The sequence below is a fragment of the Gallus gallus genome, chromosome 1 (genome assembly GCF_016699485.2).
Source record: "Gallus gallus isolate bGalGal1 chromosome 1, bGalGal1.mat.broiler.GRCg7b, whole genome shotgun sequence".
NCBI classification, from domain to species: Eukaryota; Metazoa; Chordata; class Aves; order Galliformes; family Phasianidae; genus Gallus; species Gallus gallus.
In genome coordinates, this window is record NC_052532.1 from 143,531,873 (window position 1) to 143,555,663 (window position 23,791).

General features: G+C 37.3%; 1 protein-coding gene across 3 annotated transcripts in view; it reads left to right on the forward strand.

The window, feature by feature from the left end:
- Window positions 1-23,791, forward strand: part of NALCN (sodium leak channel, non-selective) — a 214,682-nt gene that overhangs the window by 2,224 nt on the left and 188,667 nt on the right. For all 3 annotated transcript variants that reach the window (XM_040653961.2, XM_015274986.4, XM_015274991.4), the window contains exons 2-3: window positions 7,868-8,014; window positions 10,619-10,801. In XM_040653961.2, the coding sequence (XP_040509895.1) occupies window positions 7,907-8,014; window positions 10,619-10,801 (291 nt within the window). In that variant the 5' untranslated portion in view covers window positions 7,868-7,906. The remainder of the gene's footprint in view (window positions 1-7,867; window positions 8,015-10,618; window positions 10,802-23,791) is intronic.

The window sequence follows — 23,791 nt, forward strand, 5'->3', positions numbered from 1 at the left end:
TTGTCTTGTCTTGGGAGATACTGTCTCCAGGCTGTGGTTTCAAACTGTCTTGTTTCTACTGGTTTATTTTCCCTTCCTTTATTTTCTCTGATCTATCTGTGATATACTCATCTTTCATCCCTTTTTCCCCACTATGAGGATACTCAAGGAGTTGAACAAGATGCCCAAAGAAACTGTGCAGTCTCCATCCTTGGTGGTTTTCAGGACCGTGCAAATATGGTCTGACATCACACTTGACCACGCTTGAGCAGATGATTAGACTAGAGACACTGTGAATCCTTCCAACCTGATTTAGCCAGTGATGTTGTGGTTTCTTCTTTCCATTTAATTTTTTTCCCCCAAAATAAAACCTTCACAACTTTGCCCTTTTATTCCTGGGGCATGACATTCAGTCATTGTGTTTATGAAGATGGCAATATGTTTCCAAAGTCTGTGGCTGCAACATGCAAGAACTCTATTGCGGCAATGAGATCGAGTATCACGGGTCAATTTGTTTGTCATAAAGAAAAGATAAGAAGAGGGAAGAGTCTTGATCTTATTTTAAGAATTTCAAGTTTAAAATACATGGGTGTTGGCTGTTTTTCTGGGAATTCCTAAAGTGATAGAAAGAAAAGAACTTGGAAAGGGAAAATCAAGTCAGTTTTTTTTTAAATAATTACTTTAGCAAAAAATGTAACAACGCTGAAAGAATATAATCACTATTTCTTATATTTTTAATGTATTTCAATTTAAATTGTGAAAAGATGTGTATGCAAGGTTGTAGGCTCCATAGCGTGTAATCAGTGGTACAACAAAATCCCAGCAACATTAAAATAATCACTTAAGCAGGCGTGCTGCCAGCCTTCTGCCCACGGAGAAACTCCTTTCCACCCCTTCATCATACTGGGAAGGCCCTCAGGCCTTCTTTTAAAATCCTGCAAAATGTATCTCCTGCAGCATTCATAGGAGATTATGAAATGTGGGCTGTTTTAAAAAGGATGGGTTGTTCCCTGAATCCTCTCGAAGAATAACTTGCTACCTGTCCCCTTGCTTTCATACAGAGCTACCATGCGATTTCCATCTAAAGAACAGACGACAAAAACAAATCCCAGAACATAGCTCTTATATTTTTTTCCTAGTAAGACTCTTTACAGCTCATTGCTGCATTTCTTCATCAGCTGTGGCCTTGTAAGGGTTTTTGTATAGACTAGACTGCAGCAGGCTAATCTTAGGGCAGCAAGTGATAGGTGGGTGGTCTGCACTCGAAGTGAACATTTGAAACAATCTAGCTGTTAAAGCACACTGTGGATCTATAGAGGGAATATACTGCCATCAATGTAATCTCTGCATGTAACTTCTGTGCCACCAGTGGCCATGATTACAACCACAGCATTTGAAATATCATCTTCAGCTTTGTTTTTGTTTTTATTTAACATTTATTTTCTTAATTGAAAAATGCAAAAACGCAACTCTTTTATATTAAATTATGATGGTCATTTTCTAGGTGGATAGGTGTAGGTTCTCCAGAATTGTGTCTTCCAGTTGTTGGAAGGCTTCCTGCGAGAGGAACTTGTCGCAAGACGTGGTGTAACAGTAATGGTAGGCTTACATCTTGTTCATGTGAGGTCTGCATTTATTTGCAATTTGATATTTGATTCTGCCTGCTGAATGGTCTCAATCATTTTGGCTACGTCTGAAAGGAATAACTTAAATTTAAGAACTAAATATGGCATGAGCATTGTCCTTAGCCTGAAGCAACACAGGAAACATGTCAGAAGGAAAGAACTAAAGCCTGGATGCCCGTTTTTTTGTTTTTTTGTTTTTTTTTTTTCAGGATTAGCACTCTAGGTGCAACACTGGCAGCATTAAGCTAATAAGCCAATGTTAAACTTTCCCTGATTGTTGAACCCCAGCACAATAGTTTTGGTCTAGGGTTCTATTAGTAGGCTCAAGCCGTCACTTCTTTCTTACCTGTGAATGATGTGAAACTGTGAATGAAAGTGCTTTTTCAGATATTTCCTTCAGGATACCTTATTTATTTTTATTATTTATTTACTTATTTATTTAGTGTGTGAAGAATCTTGCTTGGTTTTAAGAAATACTGACATTTTGTCATCTGTTAGCAGTCAGTTGCATGTAAAATAATGAGGAGGTTTGTTGGTACAATTCATCACATAGAATAATAATACAGCACAAAGATAAAAATCATGGACATAAGCTTTTCTTTGAAACTAGTTATGAGTTAATAACATCCATAGTGTCATATGTCATGTGATTGGATCCTTTGGAATTCTGTCTTTAGCCTTCTAAACTTAAATGTATCTGTGCGGTCGTGTATGTAATTTTCTCACTTCAAATATTCTGGTACATGAAGAGAAATCTTGAAATATCTTGTACATTCAACTGCACCCAAAAGCAGGGATGGAGGGCAAAGCTAGTGCAGGAACAGGGCCAATTTGCTAGGAGGGAAAGAAGTTGACTATGGGAAGAAGGAAAATGTCTATTTTTCCTTTAACCATATAATGCATAGTGCAGCTAAGAACACGTTCTTCCTTCTTCCTGTGCATGTTTTGTTTATTTGTTTTTAATACAACATGGAAAAAATGTTTTATCGCCATGCCATATGTATGGGTCTTGATGTCATCTTCCTGCCGTCCATTTTATATTTGGCAGATTTTAGCTTCTATACATAGTAAGAAGTTAAAAGATAATTATTCTATTACAAGTTTAAGTGAACTCTGTATGTTCTGCTTCTGGGAAGAGTTGAGTTGGAGCTCACATCTTCAGACAAGAGAGAATTTGCATCAAAGAGAGTTCTTGCCAATGGCCAGCCATGGGAGGACCTTCAGGCAGTGCTCTCAGGTGACAAAGTCAACAAACAGTGAGACAGAAACATGGTGGAAACCAGACATTGCTGATTCCAAGGATTTGTCTGATTTTTGAACTCTCTCCATAAATCTTAGATAGGAATATCTGCTTTTTTTTTTCTATTTATTTTATGTGAAGTCATTTTTCAACCACTTTCTTTCTATCAGAACATTTATAAGCACATTTCCCTGAGTTTGTAGTAGGAACTGCTTGAGCAGAATATGCTATATACAGCAAACTTTTTTTTTGTAAATAAGACAGAGAGTTCTCAGGTTTTGATGTTGTGTAGGATCAGCTACTTTTTTAAATTTGTCTTTTGATTTTTGTAGGAAGTGCAAACTTCCATCAGCAGAAGTGTCTTACGGTTAGTGCGGATATCACAAACTAGGATTAAACCCTCTTCAGACTTTTTCTTTACCTACGTGCACAGTCAGTTTTAAATTTACCATTTATTGTGTTAGCATAGTTTCATTTCAGCAGAAGCTGAAAATTTAGTGTAATGCTGATAAATCTAGTGTATTATTAAATTTAGTTCTCAGGTAGTGTAAAAGGTTGTTCATGAGGAGAGAGAGAGAACAGGCTGACCAAATGGATCAGAAGGGACACAGTGAGTGAATCATATTCTGTTTTGTTCTCTTCCTTTAATTTGTTTTTCTTTCTAAAAATAGAGGAGAGTTTCAAAAGCAAATAGGCTTCATTCCTGCCTGAGAAGGTTGGCATCTGTGCTACAGATTTCCATTGCTATTGTAAAATAAATGCTCCAGAGAAGTCTGAAGTAGACGTAGCCCCAGAATTCCATGGTATTTTCTTGTTTCAAAACCTGTTTTTTCCCTGCACCCAGTATTTCTTAAAAAGTCTGCAGCTAGGAATATATCCTAGAGAATTTATTAGGCCTTTCATGTTAATAACAGGTTGTGATCAAAGAAGGGCCTAATGATGTATGTCGGAATCAATGTGGGAACTGCAGGGGTGGATTTATAGTCAAGGTTTGGGAGAACTGCAGCCTCCCCATTAGCACGGCTTGGTGTAGTGCTCACTGCATGGTGCATGCTGGAAGGAGTTCCTGCACAGCTCCCTTCCTTCCATTCATCTTTATGTTAGTTCCCCCTTACAGGAAAGGGGCAAAATGGATTGCAGTCCAAAAGTTAAAACAAGATGTTCTTATATTCCAAAAATGTTTCCTCTCTTCTGTTGGATTTATATACATGGCAGCTTACTTTCAAGGCCATTTCTTAAAAAGAAGAATTCTGATCCCTTTATTTATTTATTTGTTTAAGTATGTGAACTGGATCCATTATTCACATCTAAAGTTCATGTATCCAATAAAGACATAAACAAACAAACAAATAAAGGTGTCACTCAGTATAAGGGTAGATGGGGATTTCTTTAGAAGGGTATGGCTTATCTTCCTACCCATCAGATTTCTAAATCAGCAATTTTGGGAAAAGCATAAAAACTACAGAGCCTCTCTAATGGCTAGTTGGTAATTATTTACTTTCTTCCCCAAATGGACACTTTAAGGAGTGTCCTCTTCGAAACAATTGTTCATTTTTCAAATCCTAAGACTTCTTTCATGATTCTCTTATTGATTGTACTTATCTTATTGATCATTTATTTATTGAAAAGCATTTTCTTAAGAGTATACTAGGAAATGCAGAAATGATAAGCAAAAAATTAATATTTTATTGGTTGACTGATTAACTTCTAAGTGAGTTTGTAAAGAAACCTACATGCAGGAAACATTTTAGAAAGTGTTATTTTTTCCTTCTGAGGTCTTGAGAACTGTAGCCTTGAAGAAATTGCAGTAAGTTTATTATTGTGCTAAATGTAGCAATTTTAAGATTTCATGACCTCAAAAAATACACCATTTCCAAGGCTTTGAGCATTTCTAGCTGTACTTGGTTTAAACCGAGAAAATAGGTTATTACATTGGTCTTGGAAACAAATAGGAGAAAGAAGGAAAGTTTATTAAAAAGTAGCAATGTTGTTTATGGGAAGGAAGTGGAAACATGAAGCTTAAGTACAGGTCTTAAAAGAGCAGACAGCTTGTATGGATATGTTTGTATTGCAACCTTCATTTGTTAGAGGAGGACTATAAATCTATCATATTCATTTTACAATATTTGCATATATTTATTGTCAGCTTGTAAGCGTCACTTGTATGAGGTTACTGTGATTTATCATCCAACATGAATAAAGATGTCAGAAGTTGTCCTTTATTTTGTACTTTTGTACCTTTACATCATTTCTGTTTCTTAAAAACAAACAAACAAACAAAAAACAAAACAACCACAAAACAAACAAAAACCCAACAACCCAGAACTGTATAATTTCAGCTCCTTCAGCTGAAGACCCTACATCGTTATGGTCTATATAAACTGAGACCAATAGTCTAGAGTTTTAATTAGGTGTCCAGGTTTTTATCTATTAGACAGCAAATATGAGAAAGATGCATATAGGCTGGTCATGCTGATCATATAGTTGTCATGATCAGGAGTTTTAGTTTACTAACAGCTGTGAAGGAGAGTAATCCAAATACCTCATAAAGGCTTTCAAGGAGGACTTTACATATGGAGAGACATAATTGGAAAAAGCACAAAGCACTCTTCTGAGAATGGAGCAAACCTGAAAAAGGAAAAATAGAGCGGGATGGACTCAGAGGGAGCTGGAAGAACATGATTTGGTGATGCTTGTCATAATAGTGAAGAGACTGCTGGGGGTGTACAGGTGCCAAGTGGTTGAAAAGCAGCGACTTGTGTGGTGAAAAAGCCAGTTGAGGCCAACCACACGATCACTTCTGTAGTTTTGAACTCACGACTTCTTCCAGCTAACTAAGGACAGTTTCTTTGGCATTCCTACTGCAGTCATGACCATACCTTGTGATATTTGATGGACAACTTGTGGCTTTCACGTATTGTGTATTAGTTAGTGCTGATAATCTTTTTGGAAGTGTAGTGTCACCTACAAGCCAGATTTGGGCCGGGGCAAAGGTGTATAACAAGGCCCAAGATCTTGCTTTCTCCTTCCCTTTCACCTTCCTGAAAAACCATGCCTAAGGGATTGCATTTCATGAAAGACAGTTTTTGTGTAAGCCCTGTGCTCCCTTCTGGGTAGGCTGTGATTTCTTGGGAGAATGCATCATCAACTCTTTGCGTTTATTCAGATTTGGGGATGAATGGTGTCTAGGGGAAAGCCAATGTTAATATCTAGGTTTCCTTTTTGCACTTGTGGTGTGTAGTGGTTGCTGCTTGCATCGCTGAGGCCTGCAGAAGGCTCAGCCTCTGTGCCACCCGAGCAGGAATGTCCAAACTCTGCCTAATCTTGTGGAAACAGCACGTTTTGCTCTCTGCTCCCATGTATCAACATAAGCCCCAGAGACAGCCAACTCTCCCACTGTTAGCTTACTAGCATTACTGACATTAAAGAAAAGTATTAGAAAAATGCATGCTAATAGTAGATGTACATAGCAAAAAGACTTTTTGATTTCAGTAAAGAACAATAACATCTGTTTGCTACTTAAGATCTCCTGCTTGCCTTCGGCTTATTCGGCTTTATCTTAGCCTAGTATAATAAATGGAAGTGTCACCATAAAATTAAATGGCTTCAGGTTAAATCCATCCAATGATTACTTTGGATTTAAGTTCACAGTAATAGCCGCCTTCGCATATTGGTCTGAATTTTCTGCCAGTGCTGCTAGGTTTCTGGAAATTGTTTGAGCTGCATACTTTCAAGTAAATTGGCATAAACTGAGAGTCATGTCACTGATTTATATAGGCAAAGCTTTTTAATAAAAAGAAGATCTTGTTAATAAATACAAAATCCATTTGGCATGAAACCAAAATCTCACAACATCCTTGTTATGAAACTTAGAAAATGTGGGATAGCTGAGTGGACGGTGAGGTGGGTTGAGCATGGTTGACTGGCTGAGCTTAGAGCAGAAGGTTGTCACCAGCAGTGGAGAGTACACTTGGAGGCCTGTAACTTAGCAGTGTTCCCCAGGGGTTGGTTCTGGGTCTGGTCTTGTTCAACATCTTCATCAGTGACCTGATTGAAGGGATAGAATCCACCCTCAGCAAGTTTGCTGATGATACAAAGCTGGGAGGATTGACCAACACACCTGAAGGCTGTGTTACCATTCAAGACCTGGACAGACTGGAGAGCTGGGCAGAGAGGAATTCGATGAGGTTTAGTAAGAGCAAGTGTAGAGTTATTCACCTGGCAAGGAATAACCCCTTGCATCAGTACAGGTTAAGGGGTGACCTGCAGGAGATGAGCTCTGCAGAGAACCTAGGACAACAGGTTGGCTATGAGCCAGCAGTGTGCCCTTGTGGCCTAGAAGGCCAGTGGTATCTTGGGATGCAATAAAGAGTGTGTCCAGCAGGTCGAGGGAGGTGATTCTCCTGCTCTACCCTGCCCTGATGAGGCCACATTTAGACTACTGTATCCAGTTCTGGTCTCCCCAGTTCAAAAACAACAGGGAACCCTTAGAGGGAGTCCAGTGGAGGGCCACAAAGATAATTATGGGCCTGGAGCATCTCCCATGAGGAAAGACTGTGTAATCTGGGTCTGTTCAGCTTGAGGAAAAGAAGACTGAGAGGGGATCTGATTAATGTTTCTAATTATTTAAAGGGAGGTAGGAGGCAAATGGATGAGGCCAGGCTCGTCTTGGTGGTGTGTAGTGATAGCACAAGGAGTAATGACCTAAAACGAACATAGGAAGTTCGTTACTAACGTGTGGAAGAATTTCTTTACAGTAAGGGTGAAGGAGCACTGGAGCAGGTTGTTCAGAGAGGTTGTGCAGTCTCCTTCCATAGAGATATTCAAGACCCACGTGGATGCCTACCTGCACGACCTATTGTATGGGAGGTTGAACTTGATGATCCCTTGAGATCGATCCCTTCCAACCTCTGTGATTCTGTGATTCTGTGAAAATTCTTTAGATTAGTTATAAAACTGTTCAAAAGGGCATTATAAAATAGTTTTGGTGAATTAATGTCTTTTCTCTTTTTTTCTCCCCAAGGACATTTCACGATCATAGATAACAAAAGTTAACTTCAGGATGCTGAAAAGGAAACAAAGTTCAAGGGTGGAAGCCCAGCCAGTTACAGATTTTGGTCCCGATGAGTCTTTGTCAGACAATGCAGATATTCTGTGGATTAACAAGCCAGTAGGTATCTTTTTCCGTAGCTATTAATTGTAAGTTAAATGCAACTTATATTGTTGAAATATGACTTCTAAGAAAAGTTCTGAAATAATAGTCAGAAATTTATTGAGCTATAGCTACTCATCTGCAAGTTTTTTGTTTTTTGCTTTTTTTTTTTTGGCAAAAACTCAGAAACTAAATCACATGGCTGGTTTTCCATACAGAGGTGATGGGAATGATCAAATAACATTTGCCAACATTCATCAACCTGGGTCTGTTCAGTTTTGAGAAAACTGGGAGGGGATCTTATTAATGTTTATAAATACCTTAAGTGTGAGAGGCAAAGGAACATGCCCAACCTCTTCTCAGTGGTGTGTGGGGACAGGACAAGGGGAAATGGCCATAAACTGGAACATAGGAAGTTCCACACAAATATGCAAAAGAGCTTCTTCACAGTGAGGGTGACAGAGCACTGGAACAGGCTTCCAGGGAGGTTGTGGAGTCTCCTTCTCTGGAGATATTCAAGATCCTCCTGGACACCTACCTGTGCAGCCTGCTATAGTCTGTGCTGTAGGGAGGCTGCTTTGCAGGGGGGTTGGACTCGATGATCCCTTCCAACCCCTACAATTCTGTGATCTACCGATTGCTGTTTTACACAGCCGTTTTTTCAATGTCTCTGTTTCCTACATATTTATTAAAACTAGAAGTGAAGTTTGCAAAATGAGCTTTTGAAAAGAATGACAAAAAGAGCATTTCATTGTTGAAGTGGTTGCCAGCAGTTGATAGTTTTGACTTTCAAATCTCCTTTTTTTTTACATCTCTCATGAATATAAAAGTGTATTTAGACTGTTTATTTTCAAGTACAGCTCATATTTTTCTAGTATAATTTGACCTACAATGTGCCCTACACAATAGGTAAGTGTAGAATTGTCTGGTAACTTGAAAGGGAAGATTGTTTCATTAGGAACAGAGCTATTAGCAGAATGTTAATTAAGGATTAAGAAAATGCCTTTGCCACATAAATATGGTTGTTATGATTAGATCACTTACTTCAGCAGTCAGTGTGCATCTGGGATTCCTATGTTATTTGAATGATTCATGGTTTTGTAGAGAAGGCATTTTTGTGCTTCTCCTAAAGGAAAATAGAAAATTTTGTTCTGTGAAAGCAGAAAGTAAAATATCCTAAAATAAATACCTGTTCTTGGTGAAACTATCATGTCCATTGCATTATGGATGCCACATCCATACTGCTTTGCTCCCAACAATTAACATGTAAATCATTTACAACACCCATGTATTAATTATTCATGGTAAATAATTTAAAAAAGAATATTCACATTGAATCTTGTAATTAGCTCAAAATGTTATTACAGGAATATATGCAGGGTTATTTACATGTGTTTCTCAGTGTACAGTATTCAGCTTTTTTCTTGTCATATAAGTCAAACTTTACTGTTTATGTTATTTCTTTTCAGTTCAAACAAAGTTTGTATAAAAGGGACACGAGACAATGCATCAGATGCCTTCCACTTTCAGGTTATTAATTTGAGCCTAGAATATACAAAACAGTAGAGGTATTTGAAGTCAAATATGATTACATTTAGGTGATCATTAAATGAAATAAACGTTCTGGCTGTTTCTTGATATCAGAAGGTGTGAATTGGTGTAAATGACTGTATATTTTTTTCTGCAAATTGGTGTAAATTCACCTCTATATCTCAGTTTTTTTTGTTGTTTGTTTGTTTGTTTTTGGGTTATTTTTTGCTTGCTGAAGTGTCTTTTTTTTTTCTTTTTTTTTCTTCCTGAAAGATTTGACCCTACCAACTCTGATTCATTACCCTTGTCTGGTTTCAAGATGTTTCAGCAGCGTTTTGATTTAAAAGCAAAAAAATAAAATCCAATGCTTAACCCCTATACCGATACATTCTGCTTTCTCATTAGACCTCCCAGTGTGGTTGGCACTAAATATAGCCTTATTAATAATGACTGTTGTGAGATGGAGACCTAAGTAGTCTTAGAAATGAACTGTTCTCTCACAGAAACAAAACTTGTTTTGAACAAAAGTGTATCCTGATATAGAAGTTATTTTCTGTGACAGTCTTTTTCTATATTTATTCTGATGATTTTAATCCCTGTGCCTCTCCGTTCATTTTTGGAATTATGAACTGAAATAAAATCAATTCATCTAAAAAAAACACTGAAAAATCAATTAATCTAAATGCAAAATTAAAATTTTCCACAGATATTTTCATTTAATATATTCACTCAATTTATAACATCTAATAGTATCACATATTGTCGGTATATAAAGTGCGACAAGTTGTCATTTGAAAATAAATAGGATTACAAAAGTAGAAAGGGTAGGTCTTTACTCTTGGTTTCCTGGCTCTTAATACTTGGTTTATGAATTATACAACCTCCCATATTACGTAATAACTTGTTTTGTATATTTCAAAAATTCAGGAGTGCTTACTTTTGAGATTAGCACCTTAAATATGTGTATCATGATGTAAAAGAAAACCACGAATATGTGTTTACAAGAAGTGTCAGTACAAGTTAGAGAGGATAAGTATTTGAGCAGGTTTTAAACATTAAAGCAACCTTGTGATGTCTTGTTTTCTTTTCCAGTGGGTACACTCTTTATTACGAATCTGTGCCATCATCAGTGTTATTTCTGTTTGTATGAACACTCCGAAGACTTTTGAGCATTATCCTCCTCTCCAGTATGTGACATTTACTCTCGACACTCTACTGATGTTTCTTTACACTGCAGAGATGATAGCAAAAATGCATATCCGTGGCATAGTTAAGGTAAGTATTTGAAAATTAACCTATATATGCTCAAGAAAATTCAGATGAATACATACCACTGACATCTCATCTTTCCTTCATAACTTCTCAGTTCCTTTTGCTATGAGTGTTCTTAGCTGCAAGCAACACCATGGCATATAAACAGAAAATTGAGAAATTGATTCAGAAATATGTGACTTTACTGCATAGTTAATCTCCACCTAAATTTAATACCAGCATTCATAATAATGGGTTCCTGCTAAGAAATAGACAGTTTCATCGTATTAATTTAAAGAATAAAAAGCAAAATATTCTGCATGTACATTAGCAATAATCTTTTGTAAATGTCTGGAGATGCATATATTGATGTAGAACTTGGACTGCCTTTTCACAAGACTGGATATTTCGTTGTGTGTTTACTTTATTTAAATGAGTGCATTATGTCCTACTGTGAGCCAAATGAAAACATAATCTTGCTTTACTGTATTTTTTCCTTAATAGAATGCATATTGGTAAACAAATGATTCTGTTATCATATATTTACTGTTGTTGCTGGACTAGTTTGTATTGGTAGGTATGATATGGGAGAACATTAACCTGCAGAAGTTTTCAGTAGTCATCCATTTTTAGCATTATTTTACTGATTGTTTCTAGTCTTCAGTTAAAAAGAAGTATGTTTGTCTTATATATAGTAAAATACATCTGCAGTGCTTGTTAACAGTACAATTTTGTCACTGCTGCAGAGAGCAGATAATCACTGTGTTATTCTTCCTTTCACTGCTGAAAGGTCTGGTGACTCTAGAGACAAGTTCTACTTAGCTCTTCAGCTTGTTCTGAGTTTGTGGGTAGCACTTTTTGTTCTCTGCCAAACTAAGCTGTTATGCTATCATATATAATGAATTTTAATAGTAAAAGTTGGAGCATTTTTAATATTAGTATTTAGGAAGTTACTGAAATAAGATAATTCTGATAAAATATTCTCATGTTATGTAAAGCCAAAGTAATCCTTTGTGAAGTGGTATTTCTGGCTGCAAGCTATGCTTGCTTATTCAGAGATATCCATTAGGCAGGTGGTTATGAGGACACAGAAACTCACAAATGGGGAATTAGTGACCAGTATGAACATTTGAACAGTGCAGAGTTAATGAGTTACTATTATAGCCAGCATGGACTTTGCAAAGAAATGGGTATGTAAATATTATAGCGGAAGGAGAGAGATGGATGGACAACAGCATGACTTCTGTACTGAGCTTGTTTTCTCAGCCTTTGTGTATGGAAATACTAGCTTCACTCACAGTCAACACCCAGGGGCAACGAATAACATATTGATGCATATTCTAACATCTTTCACTGGGTTGTTTAAATTGTTATTTTTGTGGATATTATGAACTTATCTTTGAGTCATATTTGATGAGTTTGTCCGCAGAGAATGAATAGCTTTCTGGAGTTTGTTCCACTGTCCTGATTCATGTTATACATGTATAAATGAGGATGCAGATTACTTGATTTGCACATTGACGTTTTTACTCTTCCTCTATGGGATAAAAGTATGGTAAAATAAATTATGCATAGCCAGTGTTGTGAAAAGATAAAGTAGAAACTAACTGCATTTATTGGTATTTTAACAAATGAGTATTTGCTTACAATTAATGTCTTTTAGCATTCATCACTGAATGCAGTTACAGTTGAATTAATTATTTTCTTTGATGATATCTATGATGTTGTAGAATAGTTTAGGTTGGAAGGGACTTTCAGAAGTCACGTAGTCCAACCTGCTGCCCATGGCAGATCCTGTTAGATGAAGTTGCCCACAGTTGTGTCCACATGAATTGTAGACTCCTCTATGGATGGAGATTCCACAAGCTCTCTAGGAAGCCTGCTCCAGGATTTGATCAAGCTCAGGCAAAAAATATGTTTCCCTAGTACTTAGTCAGAATTTCCATCCTGTGTGTATTGTATCTTGTGTCACCGTTGTGGACCTCCAAGAGTTTCATTCCATCTTCTCTGTATCCCCCGATGAGACAGCTGCAGACAGGAGGAAGCTCACCCCTCCACCTTCTCTTCTGAAAGCTCAACAGACCCATGTCACTCATCCTGACTTCCTGCCCTTTTCAGAGGTCCTCTGCTAGACTAGCTTCATTATATCTGTGTCTTTCATGTACTGGGGAGCCCCAGCCTCAACTCAGCTCGAAACAAGGTGTGAATGTAGTCTCACAAGTGCTGATTAAAGGGAAAATTCACTGGGCCTTCTGACTGCACTACTGATGTGAGTAGGGATGAATTGTAGCTGAACTATGTGAACTTGTATTATATATAGTAATCTTCATAAAACAATGTTAGAATAGGATTAGCCTTAGTTTGTGTGAGCTATTGAATTAGAGTTGTTTTTTTTTTAATATGCTATCCACATGTTTCTTTGAATGTTAATCAATGAATAATCCATTCTTAGTGAATTATTTTATTTGCTCTTTGGATTATTGATTCTAAGGAAAATATTGCTTCAATTATTATTACTATAACTCTGCCAAGAACATAATTATCTATGGACATAGTGGAAATCAAAGTAAAATACAGCACTGTTTAGAAGCCTATTAACATATGTTAAAGTTATTCTGTATGAAACATCTTTATTGAAGACAAATTGTCTATGAGTTATGGTCCTGATTTAAGTGCATTCAAAACTTTTAGGGAACACAGGATCAATTAATGTATTGCTGTATGATTCTACTGAACTTTACCATCAATCAGTAATTCTGTACAGCCTTTGGATTTGAAGTGCTAACAAACTTTTGAACCTTGATTAATGCAAAATTTTGGTCCAGAGAGAAATCTAATTTATGGAGAAGATAGGTACTATCCACTTAAGTCTCAATTTATAACAGTATAACTGAGCTAAGAAGATTTTTGAAAATGTAAAGTCATGTCTAATTAACACCTTCTGAGGACAAATTATAAATTTACTTCCCCTGGTTCCCAGGGGGTTTAGAAAAGATAGTTTCTGAAAATTCTAGCCTTTTCTCTGTAAAAAGATTCTCTTTTCCCTGTGTGAACTAAGTGACAAAATAAAGTGATGCATCCATCCGAGTGCTTTGTTACCCCAGAAGGAAAGTTAAACTGAAATGTTGTCATGGCATTTTGTCTTCTAGTGCTCAAGTTTCCTCCTGAACAATTATTCTGTGCTAGTTGAGTCTATTTAAAATTTGGGCCACCTGTACCTTGTGAGTAACGGTTGTTGCTTGTCTCATTTGACAAGACAATTGTTTCAGTCAGAGGACTTTATGAATTACAAAGGCACTGCTCATATTGATATCCACAACCTTCAGTACTGACATATATTCGGGCAAGGGGCATGAAATACAGACATTAAATAAATCAGATGAAATCAGAGTCTGAGGTGCTTTTGTTTTCAAAACAATATGTTGATATTTCTTATTATCACTGTTATAATATGCTGTTGGCTTTTAATAGATGTTTGTTATGCTGAAATGACTCTTCTGGAAGAATTGAAATGGGGATAAATGTGTAGTCAGGTTGTATTCTGTATTTAGGCACCATCTGGGAAGAAAAGACTAAAGAGCTTCTGACACGGTACTAGTATTATAGCATTTAGTATTATAGTCTATTGTTACTATAATTTTAAACAAATGCTAGTACATCTTCACCTAGGGAACTCACCTCTGAAAAATGTAGTACAGGCTATAATTTCTTATTGACTGAGGTCTTTTAAAATATAAAATTCCAGGACCATTTGTGCTATGTTGGCTGTCTACATTATATAAAATCTATGTACAAACATTGATACCATCTTGTAATGACTTGCAAAGTTTTATGAGGTAGAGAATTAGACCAAGTCTGTTTGTTTCTTACAGTATACTTTGACGCTTGAATTCTAAATTATGTTCTAAACTGAAGAAGGTTGGCCTGTGTTACAACTCACTGTGAAATAATGTGAAATAGCTCACAAAAATACTGTGTTCACAGCATTAAACGTATTTGAAATAGAAATTGAAGAATAACTTTCAAGAATACTATTAGGTTTCCAATTGACATTAAAAGTTAGGTGTTGATTTCTTTGTCAAGTAAATAATTAAGTAGGTATAAAAGAAAATGTGGCATCTAAATTAACGTATTATCTGGATTACTCATGCCAATATTTTTGTAGGAACAGCATATAAAGAATGCTAGTAGGTATCTATTTAACTGTAATATATCTTAAAAAGGCCTAATGTTTCAGAAATTAAGAATTATGATCTGTTGTGGTATGTGGGCAAAGACTAGGAGTTTAACAAAACCAGCTTACTGTGAATTTTAGTAATAGGATGTTTTGATTGAGCGAAATCAAGCTTCTATTTTAATCACTGGTATCAGCAGAGTACAAACAGTAGGTATCACTATCATGAATGTAAAAAGTCTCCCAGTCCTTACACGGTGTTCGATCTCGTCATTCACTCAGTTCAGTGAAGAATTTGGAGGTGTTTCAAGAGGTTACTTAATTTCATTATATTTTTGATCCTCTCACATAGAGGATGGAAATACCTTAACTTAGGTCATCTTCCACAGCTATGCTTAGGTACATCTGCTCATCAGATACAGGCTAAATTGCAGTCCCCTGAAACATGAAAATCCTTTGGTACTAAGTTGGCTGCATAATGTGATGTAGTATCAGAGATTTAGCAGAAGTCAGGGATATCTTTTATGATGGTACAGCAGGCAGTGATGGCTCTGTTATCATCCAGCCTCTTGTAGAATTCATTTTCTGGCAGGAAAGGCAGGGAGACTAACTTCTGATAGAAGGACTAAGCTTTTCTTTTCAATAGTGTGATACAAAAATTAACTCATACTTTCTAATAAACTGTCTTCTGAAGATCATGAAATGAGCAAGGTAAGGATACCTTACTTTAAAGATATTGTTGTTATAAGTTTTTACTTTCCGGCTTTGCATTAGGAGAAACACTGCAGGTAAACTACTTACATTAGACACAATTGCCCTGGTAGCACCTAAGATGACCAAAGAGAAGAATGTGCCAAAGTCCAAGGAACTGCGGAAACTATGTCTACATTGCAAAAGAATTCACATCCATGTCTCAGCTGAAAATTCTGTCTCTAAGGAAGAAGAGATGACTGAAATTGATTTCACTCTGTAGACGCTGTGAGAGTGTATGGAGTTACCTTCATTGTACCCCATACTCATTGCAACTTCTCATCACAGTCATGATGGTATTACACCTAGATCATGTGAAATGGAGGTGTGGTTCATCTTATTGTTCTGATACCAAAGCAACTCTGAAATAAAAGTTGTGAGAGTTCCCTTCTCTGTCTGTTAAAAAAGCCTAGTTGACCCTTATTTTGCTATTATTAATAGATTTAATAGAAATGTTTTTCTATTTAATAGATTTAATAGAAATGTTTTTCTTTCCGTATATCAGCTAACAAAGGAAATTACAGGAAGTCAGAAGTAATGGCCTTGAAATTTCTACTATTATTAAATCAGTTACATTCATAGCAAACTTCTGTACAAACTAAAGGAGTTGTGACTGGAAGTGTTGGACTTTTTTCAGTAGCACAAGTTACTACTATTCATTGACTTCAGTATTCCTCCAAGTCTGAAGTCATACAGGAGCTGAAATAAAGCTTAATCTGTTCCCAGCCCCATCATAGATATACAGGAGCTGTTTCTGTTAACTTCTGGCCAGGTTCCTTCATTAGCTGAAATCAATAGCTTTCAGCATATCAGGTGTTGCTGGGCAGTGTTAGCACTATACAGGCAGCCCATTGTCATCAACTTTTTTCTGACAGGTGCCTTGGTTGCTGTAGCTGTTATCTCTCCGTTCCAGGTGAGAAAGGTGAGGATGGAGCTGGCTGGAGGCTTGTCTGAGCAGCACGAACTTGCTGCTATGCTTAGTTCTCTGCAGACAAATGGGGCTGTGCTTCTGCAGTGCAGGCAGCTTTAGACGGAGCATGAACTTCTGCCTTCTGGTGAATACTCTGGTTGCAGTTGTCTAAATTAGGGTCTGCCATGCTTTCTAGTTGTATATTCCTTCCTTTCTTTTTTCAGTCACCTTTGCTTGCATTAAATAGCTTTTCACTTCTTAGTTTTAGGGTTTAAAATAGAAGCGCTTTTAGTAGAACTCATCAAAGCTAATTTGTGGGTCTGTAGTTGTCTCTAATCAGCTGTTTATATTTGCGTCTAAAAGAGGCTCTTCCAGAAGTTAGTTCAGCTGGCCTGGTTTTCTCCCTTGACTATAAGGGATGCTTCAAGTAATGAGGTTGGGTGGTATCACCTAGCCTTTAATTATCTTACAGTGAATAGTTAAGCTAACTCATGATTTAGAGTTTTTTTTAATTGGTCACTACAGAAAATATCTCTATAGCTGGGTTCCAGCTTAGTCTTTAACTGTGGCATTAGCTCAGTTATGCTTAAATGGGTTTATTCCACAATAATCCTCATCCAGAAGTTTGTCTTGACTCATAGATTAACAAATTGTTGTTTAACTTACTGCAAATATCTATTTATTTTGCCTTCATTTCAGTATTTTTAACATTAGGCATTCCACCTTCAGCTAATGAGAGTGGAGAAATCACAAAATCAGTTTAGTCCTTCTGATAAGGATACAAATTTAAGATACAAAGACACAAATTTGTTTTCAGTGAAACCCTGTCAGATCATTCAGTAGCTTTCAGTAACTTGATCAGGTCAGTTTGTCCTATGCTACAGTCTGAAAATGGAAGATGGAAGTTCCAAAATGCCGGCATTCTGTGGCTTTAGATAAGCTGTGTACTCTGTGGCATTAAATGAATTAAGGATCAGAAAGTTGTGTTGCTTTCAAAGGTCGGGTGGGAGAACAGAGTATGTGTCTCCTGTTCTCCTGTGTCAGTATGCACGGATGGCTTGTGGTGCCTGGTGGTGAGTACTCTGTTGTGAGGTGTGCAGGTCACAAACAGGAGTGAGAACCTCAACATGGAAGGCAGGAACATAGCCAGCAGAATCAGTGGTGGGGGTGAGAAAATTCTGAGATTCTGTGGTTGAAGAAAGGAAGAAAAGGATTGTGGAAGGAAAAAAATAGAAAGAGAGTATTACTTGCTACTTGTAGCAAAAATGCTCATGAAGTAAATATGAAACTAAGATCCAGTTAACTTTAGCTTTGAGTTTCGACTATGCGTAGGGATTATGAGGTGAAAATTATTTGTCCTTACAGTAAATTATTTTACATATCTATATGAAAAACTAGAATTCTGTCCTATGTGTAAGGCTATTAGAATCCTAGGTGTTTAGCGCAGGACTCCTGATATTCTATGCTGGGAGAATGTATTTTACAGCAAATTGTCTTAAAACTTAAATACTGGAATATCCAGTTAAACATCTGTGGCAGCTATGATTGATAGGCTTCAAATATGATTTCATGACAGTATTCATATTCATTACTAGAATAAGCCTTTCAGCCCTGTGTTTGTTGCAGTTTTGCTAAGCACGTGTCCACTGCAAGGACATCACTTTCCAGCCTATTGGGATCCTGTTGCTAGCTGAACGCTCTGATGCTGTTTCCAGTCACAGGAAATTTAAAAAATTAAAACTGATTATCACGAGAAAAACAAATAGGAAATTGCCCACAGCACGCTGTTAGTTCATTGTTACTGTCTGGGGGCAGGATAGAGCCTGCTATACTAAAGTATACACACCTGTCTCTATGGTAACTTGTTCCTGGTTTTGTTGGAGTGTTTATTACAGGGAAGTAATGACTCATGTTACACAGTGGGGCTTTTTGCACAATTTTTGCCTTTGATTACTAGAAAATCAAAGGCGTTTAAATTACTTGCTAAGCTTACATAGGTAGTATTTCAAAAAGAAAAAATAATTTCTCTAACCAGTCAGTGGGTCATAGAAGTTTTTTGTTGCAAATTATTTTTGGGGCATGGATAAATATGTTCAGTCCAGTGTATTTAGTGAATTGCTGTGGTGATCATAATTTAACCTTGAAGCTGATAAGAAAAAATATAAAGTATATTGACTTTCATAATATATTTTAAAAATACTTTTTCAATATATAGGCTGATGAGATGAATGAAACATTTCAATGATGTTACATAGATAAGAGGTATTACCTATGTAGAACAAATCATCAAGAAGAAATTTTGTAATTTCTGTGCAAGTGAATAAGAACATATATGTGAGCTGTATTTTCATGAAAAAAAAAAAAGACAAAAATTGTGTGGGGTTTTTAAGGTAGTAACCTCAATGGAAAAAAAATGTTTTGTGTATTGCGTTTACCACCACTAAGGAGAGTTTTAAAAATATTGCTTTCTTATGGCTATACTAAGATTGTAGTTTCCATAAACTTTTCCTGGCCTTTGTAGAATAAAATGGCTTCATCAGCTTTTAGTAATGCTAATTAGCAAATGATAAAATCCTCCTTCTGGAAAAGTCCTCTTCCTTATATACTCCACCTTTCATCATTGTGGCTGTCTTCTGTTGAAGGAGAGCTGCCAGTGATGGTTGTTGGTGTGAGTTTCATCATGTGAATTTGCCTATCAAATCTCCTAACTCAGATCTCCCAGTTGTATCTGATGCTTCCAGGTTTGAGCTCTCTGCTTGAAACATCTGGATCCAAAGCAGCCCATTGTATCCTCTGGAAACCTGACAGCTTAGGGATGGCAGGATTCTGCCCAAACAGCATATCGCCTTCTCAAGGCATCAGAGTATCTCCAAAAACAAGCAAACGTTCATGCACATGGGTCTGGGTAAAGAACTGGAGTCTACCCAAAGGACTGGCATCTTGAGGAGGTTATGCTAGAGGCACAGTGTTGAGGACGATTCTGGGTTGGAAGGCACCTCTGGAGATTGTAGTAGTCTGTTGAAAACAGGGCCTTCAATTTAGTTATCCATTGTGCTATGAAGCTGTCTTGAGTATTTCCAAGAAGAGAGGTACTAGAAACCTGGGCAACATAACTGGGCAATCTGTTTCATTGTTTAGCTATTCTCACAAAAAAGATTTTTTTTTTTCTTGTGTACATTCTGGAAACAGTGCAGTTTCAGGTAGCATATTAATTCTGCTCCTGATTAGCCATTTTAAGAGTTGGTGAACCATTAAGACATCCAAGGGAGCTGCATCAGCTAGTAAGACAATCCTTATGGCACTGAATACAGTTGGTTAATGAGCAGATGGAGGGGGAAATGAAATTCAGGCTGTCTGTGTGGTAACCCATGAAATCTCTCTGCAGGATATGTTAGCACCCATCTGCTGTGGATCTGTGTCTGTAGAAAGCAGCTGTGTTACACACTGGTGGAACTTCTCACCCCACAGGTTCTGTAGGCATACCAGGTGCTGACAGGGAAGTGCGAGTCCCTTGTTAACTACAGGGGAAGGCCATGCCTGGCAGCTTTTCACATTGAACTGTCTGCATTACTTATGCCTCAGCTGAATCGGGATGCTGTATGCTGATGTTGTGGGTACAGGAGGGGTGTTGAGGCATTCTTTTCTGTTGGTCTGTGGAAACAGTCATTCTTTTTGATGCTTTTTGCACTCGAGGGAAGGAGTGTTATGTTTTCATGTCTGTTAAACTTCAACAGTTCCGTTTAAAAATATCTTTTTTAACTCATTTTTTCCATGTTTTACAGCAAATGCTGTTAAGGCGATTTCTGGCAAGTAAAATGGACTTCCCTTGACTATCTGAAAGTCTTGACTCTTAGTTCACTGCAGGGAATTCTTAAGTTCCCTAAAACTATTCCCTTCCATTGATTGCATAGGACTTTCTCTGAACTGCCCAATTAACATTCCGTTTCTGATCTAGGTGTTTTTTTTTGTTTGTTTGTTTGTTTTCTGGGTAATTTTTGCTATTAGTGGCAGCAAGTGAGATGATGAATAATATAGTTCAAAAGCCTCTGATTTTAATATGAAAAGTCAAATACTAAATTTGATGAACTTCATTACACAAGTTGACGATAACCAAGAATGCCTTCAGTCTGTACTTGAGATTGTTTTTTAATGAATGAAATATCCATGATAATTCCTAAAGTAAACTGAAAATTTCAGGAAATTTACTTTTCTAAAAATTTTATAATATGATGAAGCAATTGTTCTGTTGTGATCATTGCTGCTTTGTAATGGTGGATTTCATCTGTGTATGTTGTCTGTCAGTAGCATACATAGAATCACCCTTTAATTCAAAGGACAACAAAAGCTGTGTTATGTTTTCTCATATTATAATAGCTTTGTTTTGTTTGCTGTAATATCAAGTGATTTTTTCCAAAGCTTCTCTAGTACAGAATACAAGATTAACGTAAATACTGCATTGTGTGTTATGACAAAGATAAATTATGCAATTTGTAACATGTTTCTTGAAAGCGTTTGGTGATGGAGCAATTCAGTGCAGTACACAATTAGATACAATTTGAACTTGTGTAACTCTGTGATGGTACAGTAATATTACACAACTATAACCATTCGGAGTTATGTTTCACAATTGTTATTCCACTGGCCCCTCCAGATGAATCGCTGTTAAGTGAATGTATTTTAGAATGGATTTTGAAGAAGTTCTAGCACTGTGGATGAAGACTTTGAAGAAAAGACGACACACAGAAATGAAAAGTGTTGGTCCTGATTTTTATTGTTCCTTCTTTTCTCAAGGATGGGCTTTTAAATATGTATTTTGCTTCATTTTGAATTGATGTCATGTTTGCAGAGGATTGAATTTGAAGTGACCACCCATCTTAGAAAGAGATAAACCAACTGATCGATACATGAATAAACCAGAAAAATAATTTTATCTGGGAACAGGACAGGAGAGTTCTGAGAGACTGTTTAGTCTGGGGAAGAGGAGGCTGAGGAGAGACCTTATTACTCTCTTCCAGTACCTGAAAGGTGCTTACAGTGAAAGTGGGGTAGGTCTCTTCTCACTGGTGAAATGGCCTCAAGTTGAGCCAAGGTAAGTTTAGGTTGGATGTTAGGAAACTCTTCTTTACAGAAAGGATGGTTAAACACTGGAATAGGCTCCCCAGGGAGGTGGTTGAGTCACCGTCCCTGGATGTGTTTAAGAGCCATTTGGATGTGGGGCTCAGAGATATGATTTAGCAGAGGGTTGTTAGAGTTAAGGTACTATGGTTAGGCTGCGGTTGGACTTGATGATTTTTGAGGCCCTTTCCAACCTGAGTAATTCTATGATTCTTTGATTCTATGATTCAGAACAGAATTCTCTCTTATGTGTGAGGACAGTTTTGTGAGTATTTGACAGTTTGGATGCTGGGTTGGATCTGTCCACATCATTCTTCTACTAAATAAACCCATGAACTGCAGGTTTTTAAGGAAATGGGAGAAGTTTGGAAATGAGCCAGAAACATATGGGGTGTATGTGTAGGTGGGGTAGGAGTCAGATACCCTCTGTGCGTATTTTTATCTGTGTTTGCAGGGGAGAGAGAGTTCATACAAGATTCCCCCTAGAGATCTGTTGTTTTTTTCCTCTCTTCTATTCCCACTCCTTTCCCTACAGTGTCTGATAAGGCCTTTGGGGGGGAAGGGTGATTCTTCCGTCCCCAACTCAGTTGTGCTCTCTGTCCTAGCTCATGCTTTTTGCTTTATAGTGACAACAGTGAAGGAGGAAAATGGCCCTTCTAAATTATCATTCCCTCTATCCCTTCTTTTCCTTCTACTTACTGCTCTGTATTTATGCTGCTCCTAAAATGCCAGTAAATGTCAGCTTCCACCTCTTAATGCTTATTTGTAGTGCTACATGGAGTAGCCCATCTGAAAATATGAAAAATTTGCTCTGAGGTGTTGATGTGCTTTATTTATCACCACAACAGGCAGGATCCAGCAACCATGGCAGAACAAGCTAGCTGGTTGTTCCCAGGCTTGCTTAGGCATCGCATTTGTGCCCTCTTTCATCTATCCTGTTTCTCCCAGGCTGGGTGAATAAGATTCACCTAATGACAGATCCAAGACTGCAGACCCGCTTTCCGGAGCAGATGATGATAAATCTGATTACCATCAGAGCAAATGTCACATCACCTTTTCTATTTCACTTTCCCACAGAGGCAGCTGGAAGAGGTGGGAGGAAAGGATTCAGAGAACAGGTTGTAGTCAAAAATGAGAGAGAAAAAGAAATTCCCAGAGGCAAACAGGGAGGCAGAGGAGGCTTTTCGCTTACAGTGATTTGTTGCTTATCCTGCAGCGTTCCTGAGAAGCAGGGTAGAAATGACCTAGGTGACAGACTGCACTATCATCCAGCTAAACTGTGTGCTTTACCGCTGAGTTACTGGAATTGCTTAACAAAATTAGCAGACATAATCAATCTTCTAGCATACTGCCTTATGCAATTCAGATGTTGATTTCATAAAGCCATTTGTCTTTGGGAAGGTTGATAACAAAATAAACTTGAATTAAAAACCAGTAGTCTGATCAGTCTTCCCTTCTGGTAGATGTTAGACTGCTCTCATGGTATAACTTCCTCAAGTGAGATATGGCTTCGGGCTGTGGTTCCATCTGTATTTTACACTGGCTTACATTGCTGATGAATTAGGTCTTAAGTGTAGGTTTTCTCATGAATGTGTGCAACTGCTCCTGAGGGCACGTAATAATGTCAATTGCTGTTTTATCTGTAATGCACTGGCTACAACTGAGAAAGTGTTATCGTTCTGCGTCTCAGTACTGTAATAGGGGTGTCAGTATACCAAGTGAAAATAAAAAAATGAAGAAATGAGTAATACGTTGTACTCAGTTATTGTAACGGTGATGGTATTAGAGAAAAAAAATGGTGAAATAAGGAGGGTGTAGGGAAGAAATTTGGTTTTGGGCCTATTTTCAAATATGCAAAGGAACACTAAGATCTTATGCTGAATTTGAGGCATTCTTTCTTAGCTACAGCTATATCACCATGGCAGGATTAACATGTTCTTTCACAGCAGAGAATATTGCAATTACAGACTGTTATGTCTGTTCCTTTGGAATATCAAATTCCAGATTAATTCAGATGAGCATCTCTGAGAGCGGAGCAATGCTCTGATCCATCCCACATGGACTG